Source organism: Nerophis ophidion, linkage group LG27, assembly GCF_033978795.1.
Source record: "Nerophis ophidion isolate RoL-2023_Sa linkage group LG27, RoL_Noph_v1.0, whole genome shotgun sequence".
Taxonomy (NCBI): domain Eukaryota; kingdom Metazoa; phylum Chordata; class Actinopteri; order Syngnathiformes; family Syngnathidae; genus Nerophis; species Nerophis ophidion.
The window spans coordinates 24,463,350-24,489,801 of record NC_084637.1 but is presented as its reverse complement, the minus strand read 5'-3'; the positions used below and the strand labels follow the sequence as shown (position 1 = coordinate 24,489,801).

Genomic DNA, 26,452 nt, shown 5'->3' with positions numbered 1-26,452 from the left:
TGATTTAGAAGAAGCTAAAACACTGCCGACTGCGTATGTACTTTAGCCGCTGGCTAGCTAGCCATGTCTTAAAGGGGAACATTATCACCAGATCTATGCAAGCGTCAATATATACCTTGATGTTGCAGAAAAAAGACCATACATTTTTTTAACCGATTACCGAACTCTAAATGGGTGCATTTTGGCGAATTAAACGCCTTTCTGTTTATGACTCTCTGAGTGACGACGTCAGAACGCTGACGTCAAATCAGCTCTGTTATTTACGTTTTTTCCGACTGTTTTCCGATACCTTGGAGACATCATGCCTCGTCGGTGTGTTGTCGGAGGGTGTAACAACACGATCAGGGACGGATTCAAGTTGATTTACGTAGAATGTGCATCGATTAGCACGGCATACTAATCAATGCTAACATGCTATTTAGGCTAGTTGTGAGTACATATTGCAGCATTATGCCTCATTTGTAGCTATATTTACATTTAGCCTTTCCCTCCATCTAAATTTAATGCCAAACAAACACTTAGCAATCGACGGATTTAAGTTGCTCCAGTGTCAAGAGACGCAAAAGTCCCCCGTTTGGTTTTTACCGGCGATGCTACGACAGAGATGGCAAAAATGTCTGGATATCCTCCGACACTCAAAGCAGATGCATTCCCAACGATAAAGTCAACGAAATCACAAAGGTGAGTGTTGTTGTTGTTATTGACTTATGTGCTAATCAGACATATTTGGTCGCGGCATGACTGCCAGCTAATCGATGCTAACATGATATTTAGGCTACCTGTATGTACATTTGAAACTATATTTACATCCAGCGTTTCCCTCCACCCACATTTAATGCGAAACAAACACTTACCAATCGATGGATTTAAGTTGATCCAGTGTCAATGCGAAAGTCCTGATCGGTTGGTCTGCACATTTTACCGGCGATGCTAATGCAAAAATGGCCGAATAGCGCCAATAGCTATTCGCTCATTAGCTTCAGTTTCTTCTTCAATTTCGTTTTCGCTATCTGCCTCCATACTCCAACCATCTGTTTCAATACATGCGTAATCTGTTGAATCGCTTGAGCCGCTGAAATCCGAGTCTGAATCCGAGCTAGTGTCGCTATATCTTGCTGTGCTATTCGCCATTGTTTGTATTGGAATCGCTATGTGACGTCACAGGGAAATGGACCGTGGCATCGCAAATAGCGAAGATCAAGCACTTTAAAGCTTTTTTTAGGGATATTCCGTGACCGGTAAAATTTTGAAAAAAATTTCGAAAAATAAAATAAGCAACTGGGAACTGATTTTTATTGGTTTCAACCCTTCTGAAATTGTGATAATGTTCCCCTTTAAATCCCCTCTCCCTGAGGGCGTTTCAGTGTTATAACTTCACCTTTGTCGTTAGTTTTTAAGCCAAAATGCGTCCGTTCTCCATTTTCTGTCTACACACTGCGCCTGCTTGTAAGTACTCTGTGTGTGCGTGCACTGTCGAACATGCTCCTCTGCTCGTAAACCAGTACGCTGACGGGGGCGCGGTACTTTTCAGAGGCGGTACAGTACTGAATATGATTCATTAGTATCTCGGTACTATATTAATACCGGAATACCGTACAACCGTTTTGCATACATAGTTAGATTATTTTTGCAGGAAGATCGAAGCCCCTTGTATACTCCGATAGCTCGCGAGCTACTTGCTGCACAACTGCAACCTTAGCTTGATTGACCGCCGCTTTTTTCCAATTCCGGGAAGAAGTTACGCGTCGGAATACAAACCGTAAAGTAATATTAGTGTAAATTAACTTGTTCTAACATCTTATCTTATAAGCGATACTGTCGATTGTTTCCTAAAATCCACTAACTGTAAAAATGAGCCAGACTTTCAAACAGCTCCTCAAAATCCAGCTCCCTTCAAAGACCAGTAAATCCCATTTTGCCTTCTATTTTAGTCAAGTCATATACGAAAGGTTAACATGCTAGGACCTAGCAGCTACACAACAGCTAAGCACACAATAGCACATAAGCCAGACATACGTAATAATAATACTATAGTCTAAAACGTGACATCTGTCAACATAAACAAGTATCAAATCAGTACAGTTGCTTATTACTTACACATACAAAGTCTCCAAGGCAAAAGTGTGTTAGAAAGTATCCAGTAACAAACGTGTCCGCATGATTCAACTTATTTCGTCATGAGCTGAGCTTTGTGTATTATTGTGATCAGTCGATGTCGCCAAATAAACAATTACCACTCCACTTCAATTTTAAGGAGCTGTTTGCAACCTGATCAAAGTTACATTTTTCAAACAAAAAATATAGCAAGACAACCACTAGCTCGTTTTGGATACTATCTGCCGTTCCTGTTTGACCCAATACGGTACCGGGGAATCAATTTTGGTACTCAACATTACCAATGTTCCGTACTTTTCTGTGTGTTATTAGATATAAGTTTTTTAGGATAAAAAATATTTTTTCATAGCAAAATGAGCGGATTATGATAATTGATGTCCAGTTGTTGTATCTTATTTAATTGATAGATTTCTGAGTCTCATTTGTATTAGATTAAGTTGGCATTACAGTTCCAAGTCCAAGACGTTGGGTGGACGTAGTGTATAGTTTATGGCCAGTTTTGTCTCTGCTAATAGTAGTCTCCTGTTGCGCCCTAAACAGTGTTAATACTGTAAGGACTTTGCTTATTACACACCAGCTGTTAAATTGTAACATGCATCATAGTTGTAGCTTTCATTAACACATTTGGAGGTATTAAAATCGCCATGTAGAATCGCTAATGCTAATCATTAGCATGTCATTAGCAAAACCAATGTATACTAGAATCAAACTCGTTTTGGAAAAGCAGAGCTACTAAGAAGCTCAAAGTCGAGGAAGTAAATGTCGGGACAAGGTTTTTATAGGTGAACCTGCAGGAGGATCGTGTGTGTGTATGTGAGTGTGTGTGTGTGTGTGTGTGTGTGTGTGTGTGTGTGTGTGTGTGTGTGTGTGTGTGTGTGTGTGTATGTGTGTGTGGACAGTGCGCGTACCCCTGGCTTGAAGGCGGGCAGGCCGAGGCCCACGCCGATGGTGGCCTTGTTGGGGTTGACCACGGAGTTGTAGTGGATGTTGCGGTGGTAGCTCACTCGGATGGGCTCGTCGTTGTTCTGGTGGATGCCGTGGAAGGTGTTGATTGGCTCTGCGGGGCGGAGAGGCGGGGTTTAGCACCGAGGCGGAGCCGGCAGATTGTCAGGCGTGAACAAGAAGAAGAAGAAAAAGAAGAAGAAGTCCCACACACCTGTGCTGTACTGATACACCTCCACTGGCCTGTTGTACATCTCCGCCATGGCCTGCATCTCAATGTGGTTGCCATGGCAATTGTTTTTCCTCTTCCTGTTGATGTACGTGGTGAAGTCCTCCGTCACGTAGTTGGAGAAATAATCGGCGTTCTTCATCTGCCGGAAAAAAAGTCCACTTTTTACAAATGTTACAGTACTTCTGTTAATATTGTTGGATGACAGCGCCCACTACTGGCAGACGTGCGCAGGTCAGAGCTTCGCCCCTGTATTGTATTTCCCTGTTGCGGCCCCCTGCTGTCAGGGGCCCTTTTCCCAAAGTGATGATGTCACTCACCAGGTAGTCCATGCAGTGTTTCCTCACCACCTCGTGCATGTCCTGATCGCCATACACCTGGTCAGCTGACACACACACACACACACACACACACACACAGTGAAGATTACACAGAGGGACACCTAGTGGTCATAAGAAGAAGCGCTCGACTCACCCACAGCTCTGAAGAGACACGCGCCGTCCTCCTTCATCTTCTTGATGACAAAACCTTTCTTGTCTTGCAAAGCTTTTTCAAACCAGTGCTCCTGCTGCGCGTACGCGTACACACACACACACGCGTACACACACACACACACACACACACGCACACACACACGTCAATTCAATGTGTTGACACGCACCCACCAATTCAATGTGTTTGTGTACAAGAACAAGCGATCCAATTCAGGATGTTTCCATGGCAACCACCTCCTATCATTTCTGACTGTATAATACAGGGGTGTGCTAACCTATTACAAACAAATACTTTGATATATTTTGTATATTAAAGATGCTAAAAGCAATCCAAGACATACTAAGCCAGCTGAACAAAACATCCACATTCTATAATAATAGCTTTGTGTTATACAAGGCTGCAACGACTAATAGATAAAATCGGTTAAGTCGAAGGGACAAGCAGTAGTAAATGAATGGATGGATGGATTAGACAAAAGCTTTGATTTATAGTCTGTTGCTTCAATCTTTTAATGACGGTAACAAAAAAAAATGTATCGATTCAAGACCGCATAAACGAAGTTAAAAAAGGTAACTAGAAGGTAAAAGATAGGAAAAGGAGGTAAATAAAAAAGTAAATAGTATGTAAAATAAGACAAGTAAAAGATATTGAGAAAAGTAAAGATAAGGTAAAAGAAGATAAATAAAAAGGAATTAGAAAGGAAAAGAATATAAGTTAAATAAAAGGTAAAACAAGTAAATATAAACTGAAAAGGTAAATAAAAGGTAAACAAAGGTGAATAGAAGGTAAAATAAGGTAAAATAAGATAAATAGAAGGTAAATGAAAGGTAAATGGATGGGAGAAGATAAAGTTAAATAAAAGGTAAAAGAATGTCAATAGAAACTGAAACGGTAAAAAACAAAAAGTAAAAGTAAATGAAAAGTAAGAGATGACAAAAAAGCTAAAAGAAAATAAATAGAAGGTAAATACAAGCTAAAAGAAGACAGATCAAATATAATAAAAAGGTAAACAAAAGGTAAATGAAGGGAAACAAAAGGTAAAAGAAGGTGAAAAGGTAAATAGAAGCTTAAAGGAAATAAATACAAGGTAAATAGAAGCGAAAAGAAGACCAATAAAAGACAATGAGAAGGTAAACAGAAGGTAGAAGAAGTTAAAAGAAGATAAATAAAAGGTAAATAGTAGGTTAAAGAATGTAAAAAGGGTATAAATAGAAACTAAAGTAAGATCAATATAAGGTAAATAAAAGGTAAAAGAGAGTAAATAGAAGGTAAAAGAAAGTAAAAAAAAAAAAAAAAAGATTAAAAAAAAGGTAAAAGAAGGAAAATAATTTGAATACAAGCTAAAAGGAGCTTAATGGAAGGTAAATAGAAGGTACTGAAGGTTATTGCAAGTACAAAAATATTTTTAATTTGACATATTTTCCCTAAAACATGCATTGAGGCTGTAAATTGTGTTTAATCCGATTACCGTATTTTTCGGAGTATAAATCACTCCTCAGTATAAATCGCACCTGCCGAAAATGCATAATAAAGAAGGAAAAAAACATAAATAAGTCGCACTGGAGTATAAGTCGCACTGGAGTATAAGTCGCATTTTTGGGGGAAATTTATTTGATAAAACCCAACACCAAGAATAGACATTTGAAAGGCAATTTAAAATAAATAAAGAACAGCGAACAACAGGCTGAATAAGTGTACGTTATATGACGCATAAATAATCAACTGAGAAGGTGCCTGGTATGTTAACGTAACATATTATGGTAAGAGTCATTCAAATAACTATAATATATAAAAAAATGCTATAAACTTACCAAACAATCTGTCACTCCTAATCGCTAAATCCGATGAAATCTTATACGTCTAGTCTCTTACCTGAATGAGCTAAATAATATTATTTGATATTTTACGGTAATGTGTTAATAATTTCACACATAAGTCTCTCACGAGTAGAAGTCGCACCCCCGGCCAAACTATGAAAAAAACTGCGACTTGTAGTCCGAAAAATACGGTACTCTAATAATCGGAAAAACTAGTCAATAGATTAGTCGATTACCAAAATAATCGACAGCTGCAACCCTGGTATTATAGTTGATAAAACCAGTGTAGTATCTAATGTATCTCAGTGATAATTCATTCATTTTATTTTGGCAATTTGCCGAAAAGGCCAACAAATATCGTGGCCCTGATAGCGACACACACGTTCACTTGGAGATTCAATACAAGTGACAGTACTTTTACTACTGAGAGTAAATGGGTTGTACTTGCATAGCGCTTTTCTACCTTCAAGGTACTCAAAGCGCTTTGACACTACTTCCACATTCACCCATTCACACACACATTCACACACTGATGGCGGGAGCTGCCATGCAAGGCGCCAACCAGCACCCATCAGGAGCAAGGGTGAAGTGTCTTGCTCAGGACACAACGGGCGTGACGAGGTGGGGATTGAACCAGGGATCCTCGGGTTGCACACGGCTACTCTCCCACTGCGCCACGCCGTCCCGGGGAAAATGAAAATAAATAAGATATAAAACTGAAAATAAATAAGATATAAAACTAACCTACCTTAGAGATTTTAATTACAGTATATAACGGACTATAAGCCGTTACCTTATTTCCCCACACTTGGAACCCTGCGACTTATAAAACTGCGGCTAATTAATGGATTATTCCACGTTAACGTTCAAATAGTTTTAAAAGAACACCAACACTGAAAATGTGTGATATTGTTTGTGATAGAACGCCATCTTTTGGACAAGTTCGCTCACTGCAGGTGCTGCCGGATTAAACTGCACTTCTTGTTTTGTTCCTTGAACCGGAAGTATTCATCCATTAGCGTGACTGCTCAAAAGGATTCTTCATTCACCACTCCAAGCAACGTTTGTATGTTTTACAATAAAACTAAAACTATTCTGATTTACTAAACCGTCCAAAGTGTGATGACTGTCGGTGTGTTTTCATGCATATTTGTACATGCTATCATAATGTAGTGAAGCTAGCGCCGTTAGCATTAACAAATATGCTGACACGTTTACGAGTGTGTTAGTATTATTAACTTACAATGGCATTCTTTTTGTGTTGTTTCAGTTTCGTAAATTCACCAAAATGTTACCGTAGAGTTATTGAGTCTGTGTAGCTAGATTGGAGAGCTAGCGGTTTTGTTTGATCAGCCGTTTTACTGCCGTGTTATAGACACCGTTTGGAAACAATTAAGGTATGTAAATAAACGTTCACAAAACCTGTGTATCCATCTGTTTGGAAAACAGATGGATGGATAGTACTTTATTGATTCCTTCAGGAGAGTTAATTCAAGAAATGTATACGTTCATAAGAGGCTTGCGACAGATTGATTGATTGATTGATACTTTTATTAGTAGATTGCACAGTTCAGTACATATTCCGTACAATTGACCACTAAATGGTAACACCCGAATAAGTTTTTCAACTCGTTTAAGTCGGGGTTCACGTAGAACAATCCAACAATGACAAAAAACAACTACACCAAGGAGGGTTGCAAGATGAGAAATGACAAATTATCGTACCAAAAGCTTTTTTTTAGGAAAATGATGACTTGTAGGCTTTTTGAGGTTGCTAAAAAGCATCTGCTACATGAAACATTCATACAGGCCATGTATAGTATATAGCAGGGGTCACCAACCTTTCTGAAACCAAGAGCTACTTTTTGGGTACTGATTAATGCGAAGGGCTACCAGTTGAATACACACTTAAATAAATTGCCAGAAATAGCCATTTTGCTCAATTTACCTATAATAAATAAATCTATATATATATAAAAAAAGGGTATTTGTGTCTTTCATTCCGTCGTACATTTTTTTTCGGAAGGTTTTTTGTAGAGAATAAATCATGAAAAAAAAACACTTAATTGAACGATTTAAAAGAGGAGAAAACACGAAAAAATATAAAAAATTACATTTTTAAACATAGTTTATCTTCAAATTCGACTCTTTAAAATTCAAAATTCAACCGAAAAAAAGAAGATCAAAACAAGCTAAATCACATTTTTTGAAAAAAATAAAAATAAAAACATAATTTATGGAACATCATTAGTAATTTTTACTGATTAAGATTAATTTTAGAATTGTGATGACATGTTTTAAATAGGTTAAAATCGAATCTGCACTTTGTTAGAATATATAACAAATTGGACCAAGCTATATGTCTAACAAAGACAAATCATTATTTCTTCTAGATTTTCCAGAACAAAAATGTTAAAAGGAATTCAAAAGACTTTGAAATAAGATTTAAATTTGATTCTACAGATTTTGAAGATTTGCCAGAATAATTTTTTTGAATTTTAATCATAGTAAGTTTGAAGAAATATTTCACAAATAATCTTTGTCGAAAAAACAGGAGCTAAAATGAACAATTAAATAAAAATGTATTTATTATTCTTTACAATAAAACTAATAAATTTACTTGAACATTGATTTAAATTGTCAAGAAAGAAGAGGAAGGAATTTAAAAGGTGAAAAGGTATATGTGTTTAAAAATCATCAAATCATTTTTAAGGTTGTATTTTTTCTCTAAAATTGTCTTTCTGGAAGTTATAAGAAGCAAAGTAAACAGATAAATGAATCTATTTAAACAATTGAAGAACAAGTCTTTAAAATATTTCTTGGATTTTCATATTCTATTTGAGTTTTGTCTCTCTTAGAATTAAAATGTCGAGCAAAGCGAGACCAGCTTGCTAATTTAAAAAATAGAGGCAGCTCACTGGTAAGTGCTGCTATTTGAGCTATTTTTAGAACAGGCTAGCGGGCTACTCATCTGGTCCTTACGGGCGACCTGGTGCCCGCGGGCACCGCGTTGGTGATCCCTGATATATAGTTTTTAGGCAGTTTTACCTTAAAATAAACAAAAAAGTAGTGTAGCGCCCACCACTTTCACTCCATATAAAGAGACAAGCTGTGTTTAGGGAGTACAATTCTAGTCACACACGCAGGGAAATTAAAAAACCTGACTGACGAGCAACAAGCGCAGACGTCTGAAGCATTGCTCGCAAAGTTGCCAAAACAACAAGGCCTTACAGGGGAAAGGAACTACAAAACAATACATGAGGTGGTTGGACTACAAGCAAAAATAACAATTTGTATAAAACTGATTGAGCTCTTAGGAGTATTTGAGCGGGAAATGTAGGCCTAGCATGAAATCAGTCAGGTAAAAACAGAATTATGATCAATAATGTCCACAGTGATTTTATCCTTTTGTCCTCACTAGGGTTGCAATGATAAAGAATTCATGATAAACTGCCGTAAAATTCCCACATTGAGTATTTAAATTTTAAATCAAGATTAACGTTAAAAAAAACGTGATTAATAACTGCACATTGATACGCTCACGGTCTATTTAAAGTGCTTGTTTACTACAGACGCAAGCTCGCATGCTAATAGCTAATTAGCTTCAATGCCAAAATGAGTACAAGAAACATTATTGTCTTACCCTATAATACCAACTCGGGGAGTAACGATTGATAGGTATGTCAATTTATGCTCCTAAATTTCAAGTACCGTATTTCCTTGAATTGCCGCAGGGCATATAGTATGCGCCTGCCTTGAAGGTCAAACTCGCTTCGCAAAATAATTAGCACATGCTTAGTATTACCGCCTGGTCAAACACGTGACGTCACGAGTGACACTTCCCCTGTCATCATTTTCAAAATGGAGGAGGCTGATTTCAATACCGGTAATTTGAAATCGCATAAAGGGAAGAAAATTAAGAGCTATTCAGTAAGATTTAAGGTGCAAGCTTACATCACACTCAAACTTTTTACTGCAAGCCTTTGGTAAGTGCCGGAGTGAGAAGACATTTTAAAATAATTAGCGCTTGCTTACTTTTACCGCATGCCTTTGGTAAGCGCAGAAGTGAAAAGAGGTTTTAAATTAATTAGCGCCCCGGCGGCAATTCAAGGAAATATGGTATATATTTTAAAAAATGGGTATTTCTGTCTGTTTTTTTCCTTTCATGGAAGGTTTTCTGTAGAGAATAAATGATGGGAAAAAAACACTTAATTGAACGGTTTAAAAGAGGAGAAAACAGGAAAAAAGTGAAAATTAAATTTTGAAACATAGTTTATCTTCAATTTCGACTCTTTAAAATTTAAAATTCAACATAAAAAAAGGAGAGAAAAACTAGCAAATTCTAATCTTTTTAAAAAAAATTAAAAAAGAATTTTTGGAACATCAATAGTAATTTTTCCTGATTAAGATTAATTTTAGAATTTTGATGACATGTTTCGAATAGGTTAAAATCCAATTTGCATTTTGTTAGAATGTATAACAAATTGGACCAAGCTATACTTCTAACAAATACAAATCATTATTTCTTTTAGATTTTCCAGAACTAAAATTTTAAAAGAAATTCAAAAGACTTTGAAATAAGATTTAAATTTGATTCTAATTTTTTCTGGATTTGCCAGAATATTTTATTTTTATTTTTATCATAAGTTTGAAGAAATATTTCACAAGTATTCTTCGTCGAAAAAACAGAAGCTAAAATGAAGAATTAAATTAAAATGTATTTATTATTCTTTACAGTAAAAAAAATAATTTTTCTTGAACATTGATTCAAATTGTCAGGAAAGAAGAGAAAGGAATTTAAAAGTTAAAAAGTTATATGTGTTTAAAATTCCTAAAATCATTTTTAAGGTTGTATTTTTTCCCTAAAATTGTCTTTCTGAAAGTTATAAGAAGCAGGTTAAAAATATAACTTAATTTATTTAAACAAGTGAAGACCAAGTCTTTAAAATATTTTCTTGGATTTTCAAATTCTTTTTGAGTTTTGTCTCTCTTAGAATTAAAAATGTCGACGCAAAGCGAGACCAGCTCGCTAGTAAATAAATAAAATTTAAAAAAAAGAGGCAGCTCACTGGTAAGTGCTGCTATTTGAGCTATTTTTAGAACAGGCCAGCGGACTACTCATCTGGTCCTTACGGGCTACCTGGTGCCCGCGGGCACCGCGTTGGTGACCCCTGTCTTACACTATAATACAAACTCGGGGCGTAACGATTGATCGGTATGTCGATTTATGCTCCTAAATTTCAAGTATACCGATTTGTGCTCGGCAAGTTTGCCTTCCAAAAGATTAACTATATTGTCGAAATAATTTCTCCACCTGCCTTGACTCACATATGCCATTCCATTCCTAACCCATAAGGTTCAATATGATGTGGGTCCACCTTTTGCAGCTAATAAAACTTCAACTTTTCTGGGGAGTCTGTCCGCAAAGTTGCATATAGGAATTTTCCACCATTCTTCCAAAAGCGCATTGGTGAGGTCACACACTGATGTTGGTGGAGAAGGCCTGGCTCGCAGTCTCCGTTCTAATTCATCGCAAAGGTGTTCTATCAAGTTCAGTTGTTTCAGTTTCACAAATCCTTCAGTAAATTCAACAAAACGTCACCATGGAGTTATTGCGATGCATAGCCATATTAATGCCTTAAACCGGAAGTGAAACGGTCCATAGCATTTTTAGACTCCTTCATGTTGTGTGTGCAGTTGTGTACTCTCCAAAAGCTGTAGATGTTATCACGTGACTGGGCCTGCACGCTGTTTATATGAAGGAAAAGTGGACGTGACGACAGGCTGTTCTCACTCAGGCCCGGCTGGAAATCGGGAGAAATTAGGGAGAATGGTTGTCCCGGGAGATTTTCGGTAGAGGCACTGAAATTCGGGAGTCAACCGGAAAATTCAGGAGGGATTGCAAGTATGGTATATATTAGGGCTGTGAATCTTTGGGTGTCCCACGATTCGATTCAATATTGATTTTTGGGGTCACGATTCGATTATATATCGATTTTTTCGATTTGATTCTCGATTCAGAAACGCTATTTTTCCGATTCAAAACGATTCTGTATTCATTCAATACATAGGATTTCAGCAGGATTTACCCCAGTCTGCTGACATGCTAGCAGAGTAGTAGATTTTTAAAAAAAAAAGCTTTTATAATTGTAAAGGACAATGTTTTATCAACTGATTGCAATAATGTAAATTTGTTTTAACTATTAAACGAACCAAAAATATGACTTATTTTATCTTTGTGAAAACATTGGACACAGTGTGTTGTCAAGCTTATGAGATGCGATGCAAGTGTAAGCCACTGTGACACTATTGTTCTTTTTTATTATTTTTATAAATGTCTAATGATAATGTAAATGAGGATTTTTAATCACTGCTATGCTGAAATTATAATTAATATTGATACTGTTGTTGATAATATTCATTTTTGTTTTATTACTTTTGGTTTGTTCTGTGTCGTGTTTGTGTCTCCTCTCAATTGCTCTGTTTGTTGCAGTTCTGAGTGTTGCTGGGTCAGGTTTGGTTTTGGAATTGGATTGCATTGTTATGGTATTGCTGTGTAGTGGATTGTTGGATTGATTAAAAAAAAAAAAAAAATTGATTTTTTAAAAATGAGAATCGATTCTGAATCGCACAACGTAAATGATTCGATTCGTATTCGAATCAATTTTTTCCCACACCCCTAGTATATATCATATACTGTATGCATAATATGTAAATATTACATATATTTTATATTGCCACTAAGCTCCATTTTTAGTCTACTTAATACCTGCATTATCCTTTCCATCCTAACACTTTTCATCCTTTGAAATTGAGCTACTGTGTGGAACAATTTCCCTTGTGGATCATTCAAGTTTGTCTAAGTTTGTCTAAGTCTAATAATTCCTACTTTGTTGACAATCATTTTCCACGGTCAAGCATAGAACTAATAATGGACATAAATAAGGGTTTACTGTAAATCTATTAAAACAAAATGTTGTGGTGTAAGTCAGTGTTTTTCAACGTTTCAACATGTTGAAAAAATCTGGAGGCACACCATCAGCAGACATCATTAAAAAACGAAAGACAGTTGACAGTAAAAAGTTGTTGTCCCAGTTGTTGGATATGAATTTAAACCATAACAAAGCATGCATCACTACAGCTCTTGTCTCAAAGTAGGTGTACTGTCACCACCTGTCACATCACACCGTGACTTACATGGAGTTTTGTGGTGTTTTCCTGTGTGTAGTGTTTTAGTTCTTGTCTTGCACTCCTATTTTGGTGGCTTTTTCTCTTTTTTTGGTATTTTCCTAAAGCAGTTTCATGTCTTCCTTTAAGCGATATTTCCCGCATCTACTTTGTTTTAGCAATCAAGAATATTTCTGTTGTTTGATTGTCATGTCATGTTTGGATGTACTTTGTGGACGGCGTCTTTGCTCCACAGTAAGTCTTTGCTGTCGTCCAGCATTCTGTTTTTCTTCACTTTTCAGCCAGTTCACTTTTAGTTTCGTTCTGCATAGCCATCCCTAAGCTTCAATGCCTTTTCTTAAGGGCACTCACCTTTTGTTTTTTTTGGTTTAAGCATTAGACACCTTTTTACCTGCACACTGCCTCCCGCTGTTCCCGACATCTACAAAGCAATTAGCTACTGACTGCCATCTACTAATATGGAAAAGTATTACACCGGTTACTCTGCCGAGCTCTAGACAGCACCGACACTCAACAACAACACATCTTTTGCAGATTATCGGGACAAATGGTAGAAAATGGATGGATGGATGGATAATTACTGGTTTGCAAAAAAATACTTTTAACCCAAATAGGTGAAATTTGATAATCTCCAGTGTGCCACGACACAGTGGTTGAAAAACAGTGGTTTAAGTGACAAAATGCATTATTAGTCAGCTTTTTTTTTTTATTTCTTCAGGAGAGTTCCCTCAGAAAATTTGAAATTCCATCAACAGATTCAAAATATAACTTAAAATAATTTAAAATGCAAGTAACGGAGGTATAAATGGAAATAAAATAGAAAATATACCAATGAGAATAAAAATAACAATACGAATAAAAATATAACGGTAAAAATAGGAATATAAAAAGAGAAACTAGGCAGTAGTGACCATGTTATTAAGAGAAAGAAATGTAGAAAGACGGTAATAATGTCGATTATATGAAAGATGTGATGTGTATATTGCACCTTTAAAATGTTATTTTTACTTAGTCTATTAACTAACTTAACTCCATTTTGTTTTATGATGGCCACAGTTTGACCCTGTTACAGATTATCATCATTATGATAATATTGTGATTTCCTGCAAATGGTAATAGTATTAGTTAGGGGTGTGGGAAAACATCGATTCGAATACGAATCGCGATTCTCACGTTGTGCGATTCAGAATCGATTCTCTTTTTTTTTTTTTTTTTAATGGATTTAGTTTTTTTATCAATCCAACAAAACAACACACAGCAATACCATAACAATGCAATCCAATTCCAAAACCAAACCTGACCCAGCAACACTCAGAACTGCAATAAACAGAGCAATTGAAAGGAGACACTAACAAGATGAAGAAAAAAACAAAAGTAGTGAAACAAAAATGAATATTATCAACAACAGTATCAATATTAGTTATAATGTCAGCATAGCAGTGATTAAAAATCCCTTTTTGACATTATCATTAGACATTTATAAAAATAAAAAAAAGAACAATAGTGTCACAGTGGCTTACACTTGCATCGCATCTCATAAGCTTGACAACACACTCAGTCCAATATTTTCACAAAGATAAAATAAGTCATATTTTTGGTTCGTTTAATAGTTAAAACAAATTTACATTATTGCAATCAGTTGATAAAACATTGTCCTTTACAATTATAAAAGCTTTTTTTTTTTTAATTTACTACTCTGCTTGCATGTCAGCAGACTGGGGTAGATCCTGCTGAAATCCTATGTATTGAATGAATACAGAATCGGAAAAATATCGTTTTTGGATCGAAAATCGCGTTGAATCGAAAAAAAAAAAATCGATATATAATTAAATCGCGACCCCAAGAATCGATATTGAATCGAATCGTGGGACACCCAAAGATAGATAGATAGATAGATAGTACATTATTGATTCCTTCAGGAGAGTTCCTTCAGGAAAATTAAAATTCCAGCAGCAGTGTACAGAGTTGAGATCAATTTAAAGAAAAAAGTAAAAAGTAAATAATGGGGGTTTAAATGGAAACAAAAATTTTGCAGCCCTAGTATTACTAGTCGGAGAAAAACAATAAGTTGTTTTTTTTTTTAAGAAAACATCATCCATCAAGGGCTTCACGGTGGAAGAGGGGTTAGTGCGTCTGCCTCACAATACGAAGGTCCTGCATTCCTGGGTTCAACCCCAGGCTCAGGATCTATTTGTGTGGAGTTTGCATGTTCTCCCCGTGAATGCGTGGGTTCCCACCTCCAAAGACATGCACCTGGGGATAGGTTGATTGGCAACACTAAATTGGCCCTAGTGTGTGAATGTTGTCTGTCTATCTGTGTTGGCCCTGCGATGAGGTGGTGACTTGTCCAGGGTGTGCGCCGCCTTACGCCCGATTGTAGCTGAGATAGGCGACCCCAAAAGGGAATAAGCAGTAGAAAATGGATGGATCATCCAACAAGCTTGGAAATTACAACCACGGGGGCGGTATAGCTCGGTTGGTAAAGCGACTTGAGGGTTCCAGGTTTTCCATCCGAGTCACTGCCGTTGTATCCTTGGGCAAGACACTTTACGCCACCTACACTGGTATAAATGTAACTTAGATATTGGGTTTCACTATGTAAAGTGCTTTGAGTCACTAGAGAAAAGCGCTATATAAATATAATTAATTTCCCATTTGAAGAAGTGCCCTTTGACCCCCAGCCTCACCTGCTCGGCGGTGGCCGGGTCCACGGCCTGCAAGCGGGCAGCGTTCTCGTACTCGTCCTCGCTGTTGTTGCCGGCTCCCTCGTCCTGCTCCTTGCTGGATCCCACCCCGCCGGGCACGCTCACGCCGGGCTGGCCGCCCCCGGCCAGCGCTGCCACCACGGCGCCGGAGCAGGTGCCCGCCTGCCGCCGCCTCTTGCTCAGCCCGGGCCCGGAGCAGCAGCCGCCGATGCTCCCGCCGCAGCCCACGACGCCGGCCTGCACCACCAGGTCCCCGCGAGAGGTCGCTACCATGCCGCCACCATCCCGGACGTCGCCCGGCGCCACCGAGGCCACGGAGCCGCCAGGCGGCGGAGAGGCCTGCTGCGGCCGCGAGCTCGCCTCGATGCTCCGCCGCTCGTCCCTAGCCGAGGGCGGCGCGGGCTGGTAGGACCACGGCGGAGGCGAAGCCCGCGGCCGAGCTCCGGTCCTCCCCGCGTGCGGGTGCGGATGCGGGTGCTGGTGTTGGTGAGAGTCCGCGCCGCTCCGCCGGTCGCTGTCATCGGCGTGATCCGCGCCCCCGACCCCCGAGCTGGGCTTCTTTTTGGGCAGGATCGTCATGGTGGCGCGGGGAGGGAGGGAGGGGGGCCAGAGGGCGACGAGTCCTGCCTTTTTGGATCAAAAGATTCGCTGCTTCGGGCCTGCTGTCGGGCCGCTAGCCGCTAAAACATGGAGCTAACGTCGTGGAGGAAGAAGCAGCGACCGGGACGAAGATCCTCGTCGACGTTTTTTGGACGCCGGAGACACAAACAAGAAGAAAAAAAGAAAAAGAAAAAAAAAAAAACCGTCTCGTCTTCCCGGTCGAGAGCTTGAGCACAAAACATCAACACAGTCTGACGGCCTGCTGACGTCACTTCCGGGTCAGGCCGGCGTGCTGACGTCACGACGTCGCTTTTGTTGCCACCGCGCCTACAAACAAACTTTTTTTTTTGTAGTTTCTTCCACACGGATGCAAACATTAAAAAAAAAAAAAAAACATTAATTAATAAAAAACGTATTTTTTACATTTTTAAATAAATAAAATAGCTAAAAATAACAAATGCTAAAATGTCATCCAGATATTTCTTACAAAAGTAATATTTATTAAAAATATTCATGTTCATGTGACGATATGAAACTCACTTTAAATGACTCCTGTGTTCTAGAGCAGTGGTTCTCAAATGGGGGTACGCGTACCCCTGGGGGTACTTGAAGGTATGCCAAGGGGTACGTGAGATTTTTCAAAATCCATCCCTCTTCCTCCGCTTATCCGAGGTCGGGTCGCGGGGACAGCAGCCTAAGCAGGGAAGCCCAGACATCCCTCTCCCCAGCCACTTCGTCCAGCTCCTCCCGGGGGATCCCGAGTCGTTCCCACGCCAGCCGGGAGACATAGTCTTCCCAACGTATCCTGGGTCTTCCCCGTGGCCTCCTACCGGTTGGACGTGCCCTAAACACCTCCCTAGGGAGGCTTTCGGGTGGCATCCTGACCAGATTCCCGAACCACCTCATCTGGCTCCTCTCGATGTGGAGGAGCAGCGGCTTTACTTTGAGTTCCTCCCGGATGGCAGAGCTTCTCACCCTATCTCTAAGGGAGAGCCCCGCGCCCCGGCGGAGGAAACTCATTTCGGCCGCTTGTACTCGTGATCTAATCATTTCGGTCATGACCCAAAGCTCATGACCATAGGTGAGGATGGGAACGTAGATCGACCAGTAAATTGAGAGCTTTGCCTTCCGGCTCAGCTCCTTCTTCACCACAACGGATCGGTACAACGTCCGCATTACTGAACTGGTGTACACCCTGGACAAGTCACCACCTCATCTCAGGGCCAACACAGATATGCAACCTAAATCAACAATGTACTTATGAATTTTAGAATTGTTTTGTAAAAAAAAAAAATCATAAAGTATCTATGCCTCACCTGGTGAGTCACCGTTTAAAGCGCTATGGTGTGCACTGACTCCTGGTTTTGATCACTATTTGGCAGGAAGTCTCCGCGGAATCCCCACTCTCCGAGGCAGGTTTAGGATAGGATAGGATAGATCTTTATTGTCATTGCACAAGTACAACAAAACTTTGTTTTCAGCACAAACCTGTTCAAGATTAGACAAACAAACAGTGTACAGGGTTACAGAACAAGAACGCTGATGGGTCGCCATAAAGCGCCCCGTAAAAGATGGGAAAAAGGTAAACGCTGGGGAAGGATGAGTAAAAAAATACAATCCAGACTGGGCTCCTAAGGGGGCCCAGTCTGGAGTGGGAAAAAAACCTTGATACGCCTCGCCAAAGATGACATGTTGGGAGCATAGGCGCCATTTATCATATCATAATATCATTATGATAACATTTTTATGAAAGCTAATTACTCGCTTCTTTTTCTTGTTATTTTAATCTGCAACCTAAATCAACAACGCACATATGAATTTAAGTTAAAAAAAGAAAAGAAAATACACCTTCAAAAGTATCTTTGCCTCACCTGGTGTTTACTTACTTTTGCAAAAAAAATAGTGCAATAAAAGAGCAAACAAGTGAAATGTGATGTGAAAAAGTTGCAATGTTGACTCTAATAACACAAAGGCTGTTTTTTTCTTTAAAACTGTTATTGCTCAAAAAATAATAATGCATCAAAATCAATGTTGCTATGAATTATTGACCTATTTATAGGAGGCTCCAATTACTTTCGGGGTCGCTGGAATCTGTCTCACTTTGTAATATATTTAAGGGGAAGATATTGCATATCTTGTGTCTCTACAATAAATATATATATTTGTTTTACAAATAAAGGGAATAAACCAAGCACAAAAAACATTTAAAAAAAAACTTATTATGGACAATTCAATCTGAAGTTGAGATACGGATTTAAGCGTTAAAGGTTAAAAAAAAATACTTATTCTTTTTAACACTTTTGAGAGTGGGACCCTTTTGGATATCCAATAATGTTTTGGGGTTTTATTTTTTTAACTGTCATTGCTTCAAAAAAAAAAAAAATAAATCAAAATCAATGTTATGATTTATTGACCTACTTTATGCTCCAGTTACTTTACATCAAATATTCCACTGAAAAATATTTTTCGGGGAAAATATTGCATAAAATGTGTCTTTTGTCATTTAAAAAAAGGGTTTTCTTTGACAAAAAGGGCATAAAATAAATGTTTTATTTTATATCCACAAATAGATGTGAAGTTGATCCAGAGATTTAAGTGTTGAAAGTAACACTTAGAGGTTTTCTTTGACAAAAAGAGCATAAAACATGGAAAAAATGTAACTTTATATCAACAGATGAATTTTAGTTAATCTAGAGATTCAAGCATTGAAAGTAAAAAATAATAATAATAATTTTTAACACTTTATTGAGTGGGACCCTTTTGGATTCCTAAGACTTTTAGTGGATTTTTTTTTTTAGCTGTCATTGCATTAAAGCATAATGAATAAAAAACAAAGTTGTAATGAATCATTGACCTATTTTGGGCTCCAATCAATTCAAATATTCCACTTAAAAACATTTTTGGGGGTAAGTATTGCATATTGTGTGTCTTTTGTCATTTAAAAAAAAGGGTTTTCTTTGACCAAAAGGGCATCCATCCATCCATTTCCTACCGCTTCCCTTTGGGGTCGCGGGGGGGGGGGGTGCCTATCTCAACTACAATCGGGCGGAAGGCGGAGTACACCCTGGACAAGTCGCCATCTCATCGCAGGGCTATAAGGGCATTAAATATTTTTTTTATTTGATATCCACAGATAGATGTGAAGTTGATCCAGAGATTTAGGTGTTGAAAGTGAATACAATAAAATAAAATGACCTACTTTTAACTTGGGACACTTTTGGATTTTTACGAATTTTAGCGGATTTTTTTTGACTGTCAGAAAAATGATAAGTAAAAATAATAATAAAGAAATATAATGAATAAAAAAAATGTTGTGATGAATTATTGACCTATTTTGGGATCTAAATATTTCAAATATTCCACTTTAAAATACTTTTTTTGGGAGGGATATTGCATATTTTGTGTCATTTGTCATTAAAAAAAAGGGATTTCTTTAACAAAAAGGGCATAAAACATAATTCTTATTCTATATCCAAAGATAGATAAGAAATTGATCTGGAGATTAATGTGTAGAAAGTGAATAAAATAGACTTATTTTTAACACTTATATGGTTTGTTTGACAAAAACATCATAAGACATATAAAAAAATGTAACTTCATATCGACAGATAGATTTTAAGTTGATCTACAGATATAAGCGTTGAAAGTAAAAAAATATATATTTTTTTAAAGATTTATTTTTAACACTATAATGAGTGGGACTCTTTTGGATTCCTAAGAATTTTTGCGGATTTTTTGCATAAAAACATAGTGAATAAAAAACAATGATGTTGTGAATTATTGACCTATTTTGGGCTCCAATCAATTGAAATATTCCACTTAAAAATATTTTTGGGAAAAAAATTGCATATTTTGTGTCTTTTGTCATTAAAAAAAAAGGAGTTTTGTTTGACTAAAATGGTATAAACATCCATCCATCCATCTGTCCATTTTCTACCGCTTGTCTCGTTCGGCGTCGTGGGGGGTGCTGGAGCCTATCTCAGCTGCATTCTGGCTGAAGGTGGGGTACACCCTGGACAAGTCGCCACCTCATCACAGGGCCAAAACAGATACATCTTTTTTATTTTACATCCACAGATATATGTGAGTTGATCTAAAGATTTAAGCGTTGAAAGTAAATTAAATAAAATGACCTATTTTTGACACTTGTTTTTTCAATTGATGAAAAAAGAGCATAAGAATTTTTGTGGATTTTTTTAAAACTGTCATTGCATGATAAAATATAAGGAATAAAAAACAAATTTGTTATGAATTATTGACCTATTTTCCAATTATTTCAAATATTCCACTTTAAAATATATTTTTAGTTTGGGATGTTGGGGGAATGTTGCATATTTTGTGTATTTTGTCATTTATAAAGGGTTTTCTTTGACAAAAAGGGCATATTATATATATATATATATATATATATATATATATATATATATATATATATATATATACACACACACACACACACACTCACACCCATCCATCCATCCATTTTCTACCACTTATTCCCTTTAGGGGTCGCGGGGGGCGCTGGTGCCTTTCTCAGCTACAATCGGGCGGAAGGCGGCGTACACCCTGGACAAGTCGCTATCTCATCGCAGTATATATATATATATATATATGTATATATATATATATATATATATATATATATATATATATATATATATATATATATATATATATCTACTGATAGATGGGAGTTGATGTAGAGATTTAAGTGTTGAAAGTAAAAAAATAAAAATATAAGGATTTCTTTTTAACACTTTTATGAGAGGGACCTTTTGGATTTCTAAGAATGTTTGTGGATTTTTTTTTTTTAACTTTCATTGCATAAAAAAATATAATGAATAAAAAACAAAGTTGTTATGAAATATTGACCTATTTTCCAATTACTTCAAATATTCCACTTTAAATATTTTTTGGGGGGCGAGGGAAATATAGCATATTTTGTGTCTTTTGTCATTTATTTAAAAAAAAGGGTTTTCTTTAACAAAAAGGCATAATTTTTTTTTTATATCCACAGATAGATGTGAGTTGATCTAGAGATTTAAGCGTTGAAAGTAAAAAAAAAAAAAAAAAATATTTATTTTTAACACTTTAATAAGTGAGGCCTTTTTAGAGCCCTAAGAATATTTGTATGTTTTTTTTTTTAACTGGCATTGCATAAAAAATATAATGAATAAATAACAGAGTTGTTGTGAATTTTGAACTATTTTCCAATTCCTTCAAATATTCCACTTGAAAAAAAAAATTGTTTTTGGGGGGTGGATATTGCATATTTTGTGTCTTTTGTCATTTATAAAAAAAAAAAAAGATTTTTCTTTGACAAAAAGTGTATTTTTTTTTTTGTATGTTCATAGATAGATTTACAGATTTAAGCGTTGAAAATAAATTAAATAAAATGACCTATTTTTAACCCTTATCTGTTTTCTTTGACAAAAAAAAAACATATAACATAGAAAAAATGTAACTTCATATCGACAGACAGATTTTAAATTGAACTAGAAAAATTATGCGTTGAAAGTAAAAAAAATAAATAAAAGGATTTCTTTTTAACACCCTTCGGGATACCTAAGAATTTTTAACTGTCATTGCATCAAAAAATATAATGAATAAAAAACAAAGTTGTTATGAATTATTGACCTATTTTCCAATTACTTCAAATATTCCACTTTAATTTCTTTTTTTTTTTGGGGGGGGGGGGGGGTATTGCATATTTTGTGTCTTTTGTCCATCCATCCATCCATTTTCTACCGCTTATTCCCTTTCGGGGTCGCGGGGGGCGCTGGCGCCTATCTCAGCTACAATCGGGCGGAGGCGGCGTACACCCTGGACAAGTCGCCACCTCATCGCAGGGCCAACACAGATAGACAGACAACATTCACACTCACATTCACACACTAGGGCCAATTTTAGTGTCGCCAATCAACCTATCCCCAGGTGCATGTCTTTGGAAGTGGGAGGAAGCCGGAGTACCCGGAGGGAACCCACGCATTCACGGGGAGAACATGCAAACATGCAAACTCCACACAGAAAGATCTTTTGTCATTTATTTTAAAAAATGGGGTCATTTTTTTATATATACATCCACAGATATATGTGAGTTGATTATGAGTGGGACCTTTTTAGATTCCGATGAATTTTAGTGGATTTCTTTTAACCTGTCATTGTATATATATATAAAAAAAAGAATAAAAAACAAAGTTGTAATGAATTATTGACCTATTTTCCAATTAATTCAAATATTTCACTTTAATATATATTATCTATATACATCCATCCATTTCAACCGTTTTGGGTTGCGGGGGGCGCTGGCGCCTATCTCAGCTACAATCGGGCGGACGGCAGTATACACCCTGGACAAGTCGCCACCTCATCGCAGGGCCATATATATATATATATATATATCAATATATATATATATATATATATATATATATATATATATATATATATATATATATATACACATATATACACAATATTTTTTTGGGGGGGTTGTATTGGATATTTTGTGTCTTTTGAAATTTATTAGAAAAATGGGTTGTCTTTGACAAAAAGGGCATAATTTTTTTATATATTCACACATAGATGTGAGTTGATCTAGAGATTTAAGCAATGAAAGTAAAATAAATAAAATGACCTTTTTTTTTTAACAATAAAATGTTTTCTTTGCCGAAAAGAGCATAAAACAGTGAACAAATAAACTTTATATTCACAGATAGATGTTTTAAGTTGATCTACAGATTTAGGCGTTGAAAGTAAAAACAATAAAAAATACAAAATATATATATTTTCAACACTTTTATGAGTGGGACCTTGTTAGATTCCTAAGAATTTTTGTGGATTTTTTTTTAAACTGCCATTGTGTATATATATATATATATATATATATATATATATATATATATATATATATATATATATATATATATATATATATATATAAAAAAGAATAAAAAACAAAGTTGTTATGAATTATTGACCTATTTTCCAATTACTTCAAATATTTCACTTTAATGTATATATATATTTTGGGGAGGGGGGGGGTGTATTGCATATTTTGTCTCTTTTGCAATTTATTAAAAAAATGGGTTGTCTTTGAAAAAAAAGGACATATTTTTTTATATATCCACAGATAGATGTGAGTTGATCTAGAGATTTAAGCGTTGAAAGTAAAATAAATAAAATTACCTTTTTTTTTAACACTAAAATGTTTTCTTTGCCGAAAAGAGCATAAAACTGTGAAAAAATAAACTTTATATTCGTAGAGAGATTTTTTAAGTAGATCTACAAATTTAGGCGTTGAAAGTAAAAACATTAAAAAATACAAAATATATATATTTTTTAACACTTTTATGAGTGGGACCTTTTTAGATTCTTAAGAATAGTAGATTGATAATAGATGTAATAATAACTGTAATACTAGAAAAAAATTAACTTATATTTACAGATAGATTTTTAAGTTGATCAAAAGATTTAAGCGTTGGAAAAAATAACATATATATTTGTAATATTTTGATGACAGAAACACTTCCAGGTGCCCGGAAGTCATTACAGCGCATGTCCACTGGGTGTCGCTGTTTTTCAGTGGTTTTGTTCGAAAGGGTTTACCTTTGATCTGATAAACAAATATATTCAATCAAGCAATCAATGATTACTTATACAGCCCTAAATCACTAGTGTCTCAAAGGGCTGCAAAAACCACAACCCAAACCACAACGACATCCTCGGTAGGCCCACATAAGGGCAAGGAAAACTCACAACCAGTGGGACGTCGGTGACAATGATGACTATGAGAAACCTTGGAGAGGACCGCGTATGTGCATCCCTAGGGAACCGAAAGCAATGGATGTCGAGCGGGTCTAACATGATACTGTGAAAGTTCAATCCATAGTGGATACAACACAACCGTGAGAGTCCAGTCCAAAGTAGATCCAACACAGCAGCGAGAGTCCCGTCCATAGTGGAGCCAACAGGAAACCATCCCAAGCGGAGGCGGATCAGCAGCGCAAAGATGTCCCCAGCCGATACACAGGCGAGCGGTCCATCCTGGGTCTCGACTCTGGACGAGCGGTCCATCCTGGGTCCTGACTCTGGACAGCCAGTACTTCATCCATGGCCACCGGACCGGACCCCCTCCACAGGGGAGAGTGGGACAGAGGAGAAAAAGACAAGAAACGGCAGATCAACTGGTCTAAAAAGGGAGTCTATTTAAAGGCTAGAGTATACAAATGAGTTTTAAGGTGAGACTTAAATGCTTTTACTGAGGTAGCATCTCAAACTGTTACCGGGAGGGCATTCCAGAGTACTGGACATCGAACGGAAAACGCTCTATAGCCTGCAGACTTTTTTTGGGCTTTAGGAATCACTAATAAGCCGGAGTCCTTTGAACGCAGATTTCTTGCCGGGACATATGGTACAATACAATCGGCAAGATAGGATGGAGCTAGACCGTGTAGTATTTTATACGTAAGTAGTAAAACCTTAAAGTCACATCTTAAGTGCACAGGAAGCCAGTGCAGGTGAGCCAGTACAGGCGTAATGTGATCAAACTTTCTTGTTCTTGTCAAAAGTCTAGCAGCCGCATTTTGTACCAACTGTAATCTTTTAATGCTAGACATGGGGAGACCCGAAAATAATACATTACAGTAATCCAGGCGAGACGTAACAAACGCATGGATAATGATCTCAGCGTCATCAGTGGACAAAATGGAGCGAATTTTAGCGATATTACGGAGATGAAAGAAGGTCATTTTAGTAACGCTTTTAATGTGTGACTCAAAGGAGAGAGTTGGGTCGAAGATAATACCCAGATTCTTTACCGAGTCGCTTTGTTTAATTGTTTGGTTGTCAAATGTTAGAGTTGTATTATTAAATAGAGGTCGGTGTCTAGCAGGACCGATAATCAGCATTTCCGTTTTTTTGGCGTTGAGTTGCAAAAAGTTAGTGGACATCCATTGTTTAATTTCATTAAGACACGCCTCCAGCTGACTACAATCCGGCGTGTTGGTCAGCTTTAGGGGCATGTAGAGTTGGGTGTCATCAGCATAGCAGTGAAAGCTAACACCGTATTTGCGTATGATGCTGAAGAGTGGAGGGCCTAGGACTGAACCCTGGGGAACTCCACACGTTACCTTAACGTAGTCCGAGGTCATACTGTTATGGGAGACGCACTGCATCCTATCAGTAAGATAAGAGTTAAACCAAGACAGGGCTAAGTCTGACATACCAGTTCGAGTTTTGATACGTTCTAATAAAATATGATCGACGGTATTTAAAGCAGCGCTAAGATCGAGGAGCAGCAACATAGATGACGCATCAGAATCCATCGTTAGCAATAAATCATTAGTCAATTTTGCGAGGGCTGTCTCCGTAGAGTGATTTGCCCTGAAACCGGATTGAAAGGTTTCACATAGATCAGGGGGAGGGAACCGATGGCTCACGAGCCAGATGTGGCTCTTTGATGACTGCATCTGGCTCTCCGATAAATCTGAGCTGACATTGCTTAACACGATAAGTCATGAATAATTCCTCTTGTAAACACAGTGTTAAAAATAACGTTCAAAATATAAAACACTCTCATGCTTTTTTATGTTCAAGCAATTGCGTTAATGGTAAGAAGTAATTTATTTACTATTGGTTAGTGTGGGGCTTGCCCTCCTGAGGGTTCTTCAGACCACCAAGTTTTGACATGAGAGCCTGTTTTAAGGGTTACAATATTGTTTAATTTGAAAAAAAAAAGATCTCAGTTGCTTTCCAGCAATTGTATTTTTCTCTTTTGTTCTCGCTTGCGCTCTGGCTCCAGCCCCAACCCCGTCTTTCCTCCTGGCTGCTGCTTATAACAGAGTGACAGGTGATTAGATAACAAGGCCCAGGTGGGCGTTTTGCGCAACTGTCGCTGATTTCGAGGCCGTTGCCGGCACACCTTGCTTCGCTGCAGGCCTGCAGGCCACGCCCCCTCCACAATTCACTTCAGAATAACAATGTTATTAAAAAGAATAAGAGACTTATTGTACTCTAGAAATGTAGGTCTGACTTAAAGAATGCACGCTTTTAGTTGTGTTCAGTTTTAAAAAATATGTCTTATGGCTCTTACGTAAATATGTTTTTAAATATTTGGCTTCTTGGCTCTCTCAGCCAAAAAGGTTCCCGACCCCTGACATACATTGTTAGACGCTAAGTGTGCTTTTTTTTTTTTAGGATTTTTGAAATAAAGGGAAGGTGAGACACCGGGTCGGTAGTTTACCATGAGGTCAGGATCGAGGTTAGGTCTTTTAAGAAGAGGATGAATAACCGCTTTTTTGAATGCTAGGGGAACAGTGCCCGAGGAAAGTGATAAGTTTATAAAATTTAGCACTGATGGA

General features: G+C 37.2%; 1 protein-coding gene across 2 annotated transcripts in view; it reads right to left on the bottom strand.

Annotated features, from left to right (window-relative positions):
* otud5a (OTU deubiquitinase 5a) overlaps positions 1 to 16,370 on the bottom strand; it is a 29,906-nt gene extending 13,536 nt beyond the window's left edge. The window contains exons 1-5 of one of the 2 annotated variants that reach the window (XM_061889074.1): positions 15,474 to 16,370; positions 3,761 to 3,854; positions 3,607 to 3,671; positions 3,272 to 3,428; positions 3,024 to 3,172 (exon numbers count right to left, since the gene is read on the bottom strand). In XM_061889074.1, the coding sequence (XP_061745058.1) occupies positions 3,024 to 3,172; positions 3,272 to 3,428; positions 3,607 to 3,671; positions 3,761 to 3,854; positions 15,474 to 16,070 (1,062 nt within the window). In that variant the 5' untranslated portion in view covers positions 16,071 to 16,370. The remainder of the gene's footprint in view (positions 1 to 3,023; positions 3,173 to 3,271; positions 3,429 to 3,606; positions 3,672 to 3,760; positions 3,855 to 15,473) is intronic. The other variant, XM_061889075.1, reaches the window with a different exon arrangement.
* Between the last annotated feature and the right edge of the window lie 10,082 nt (positions 16,371 to 26,452).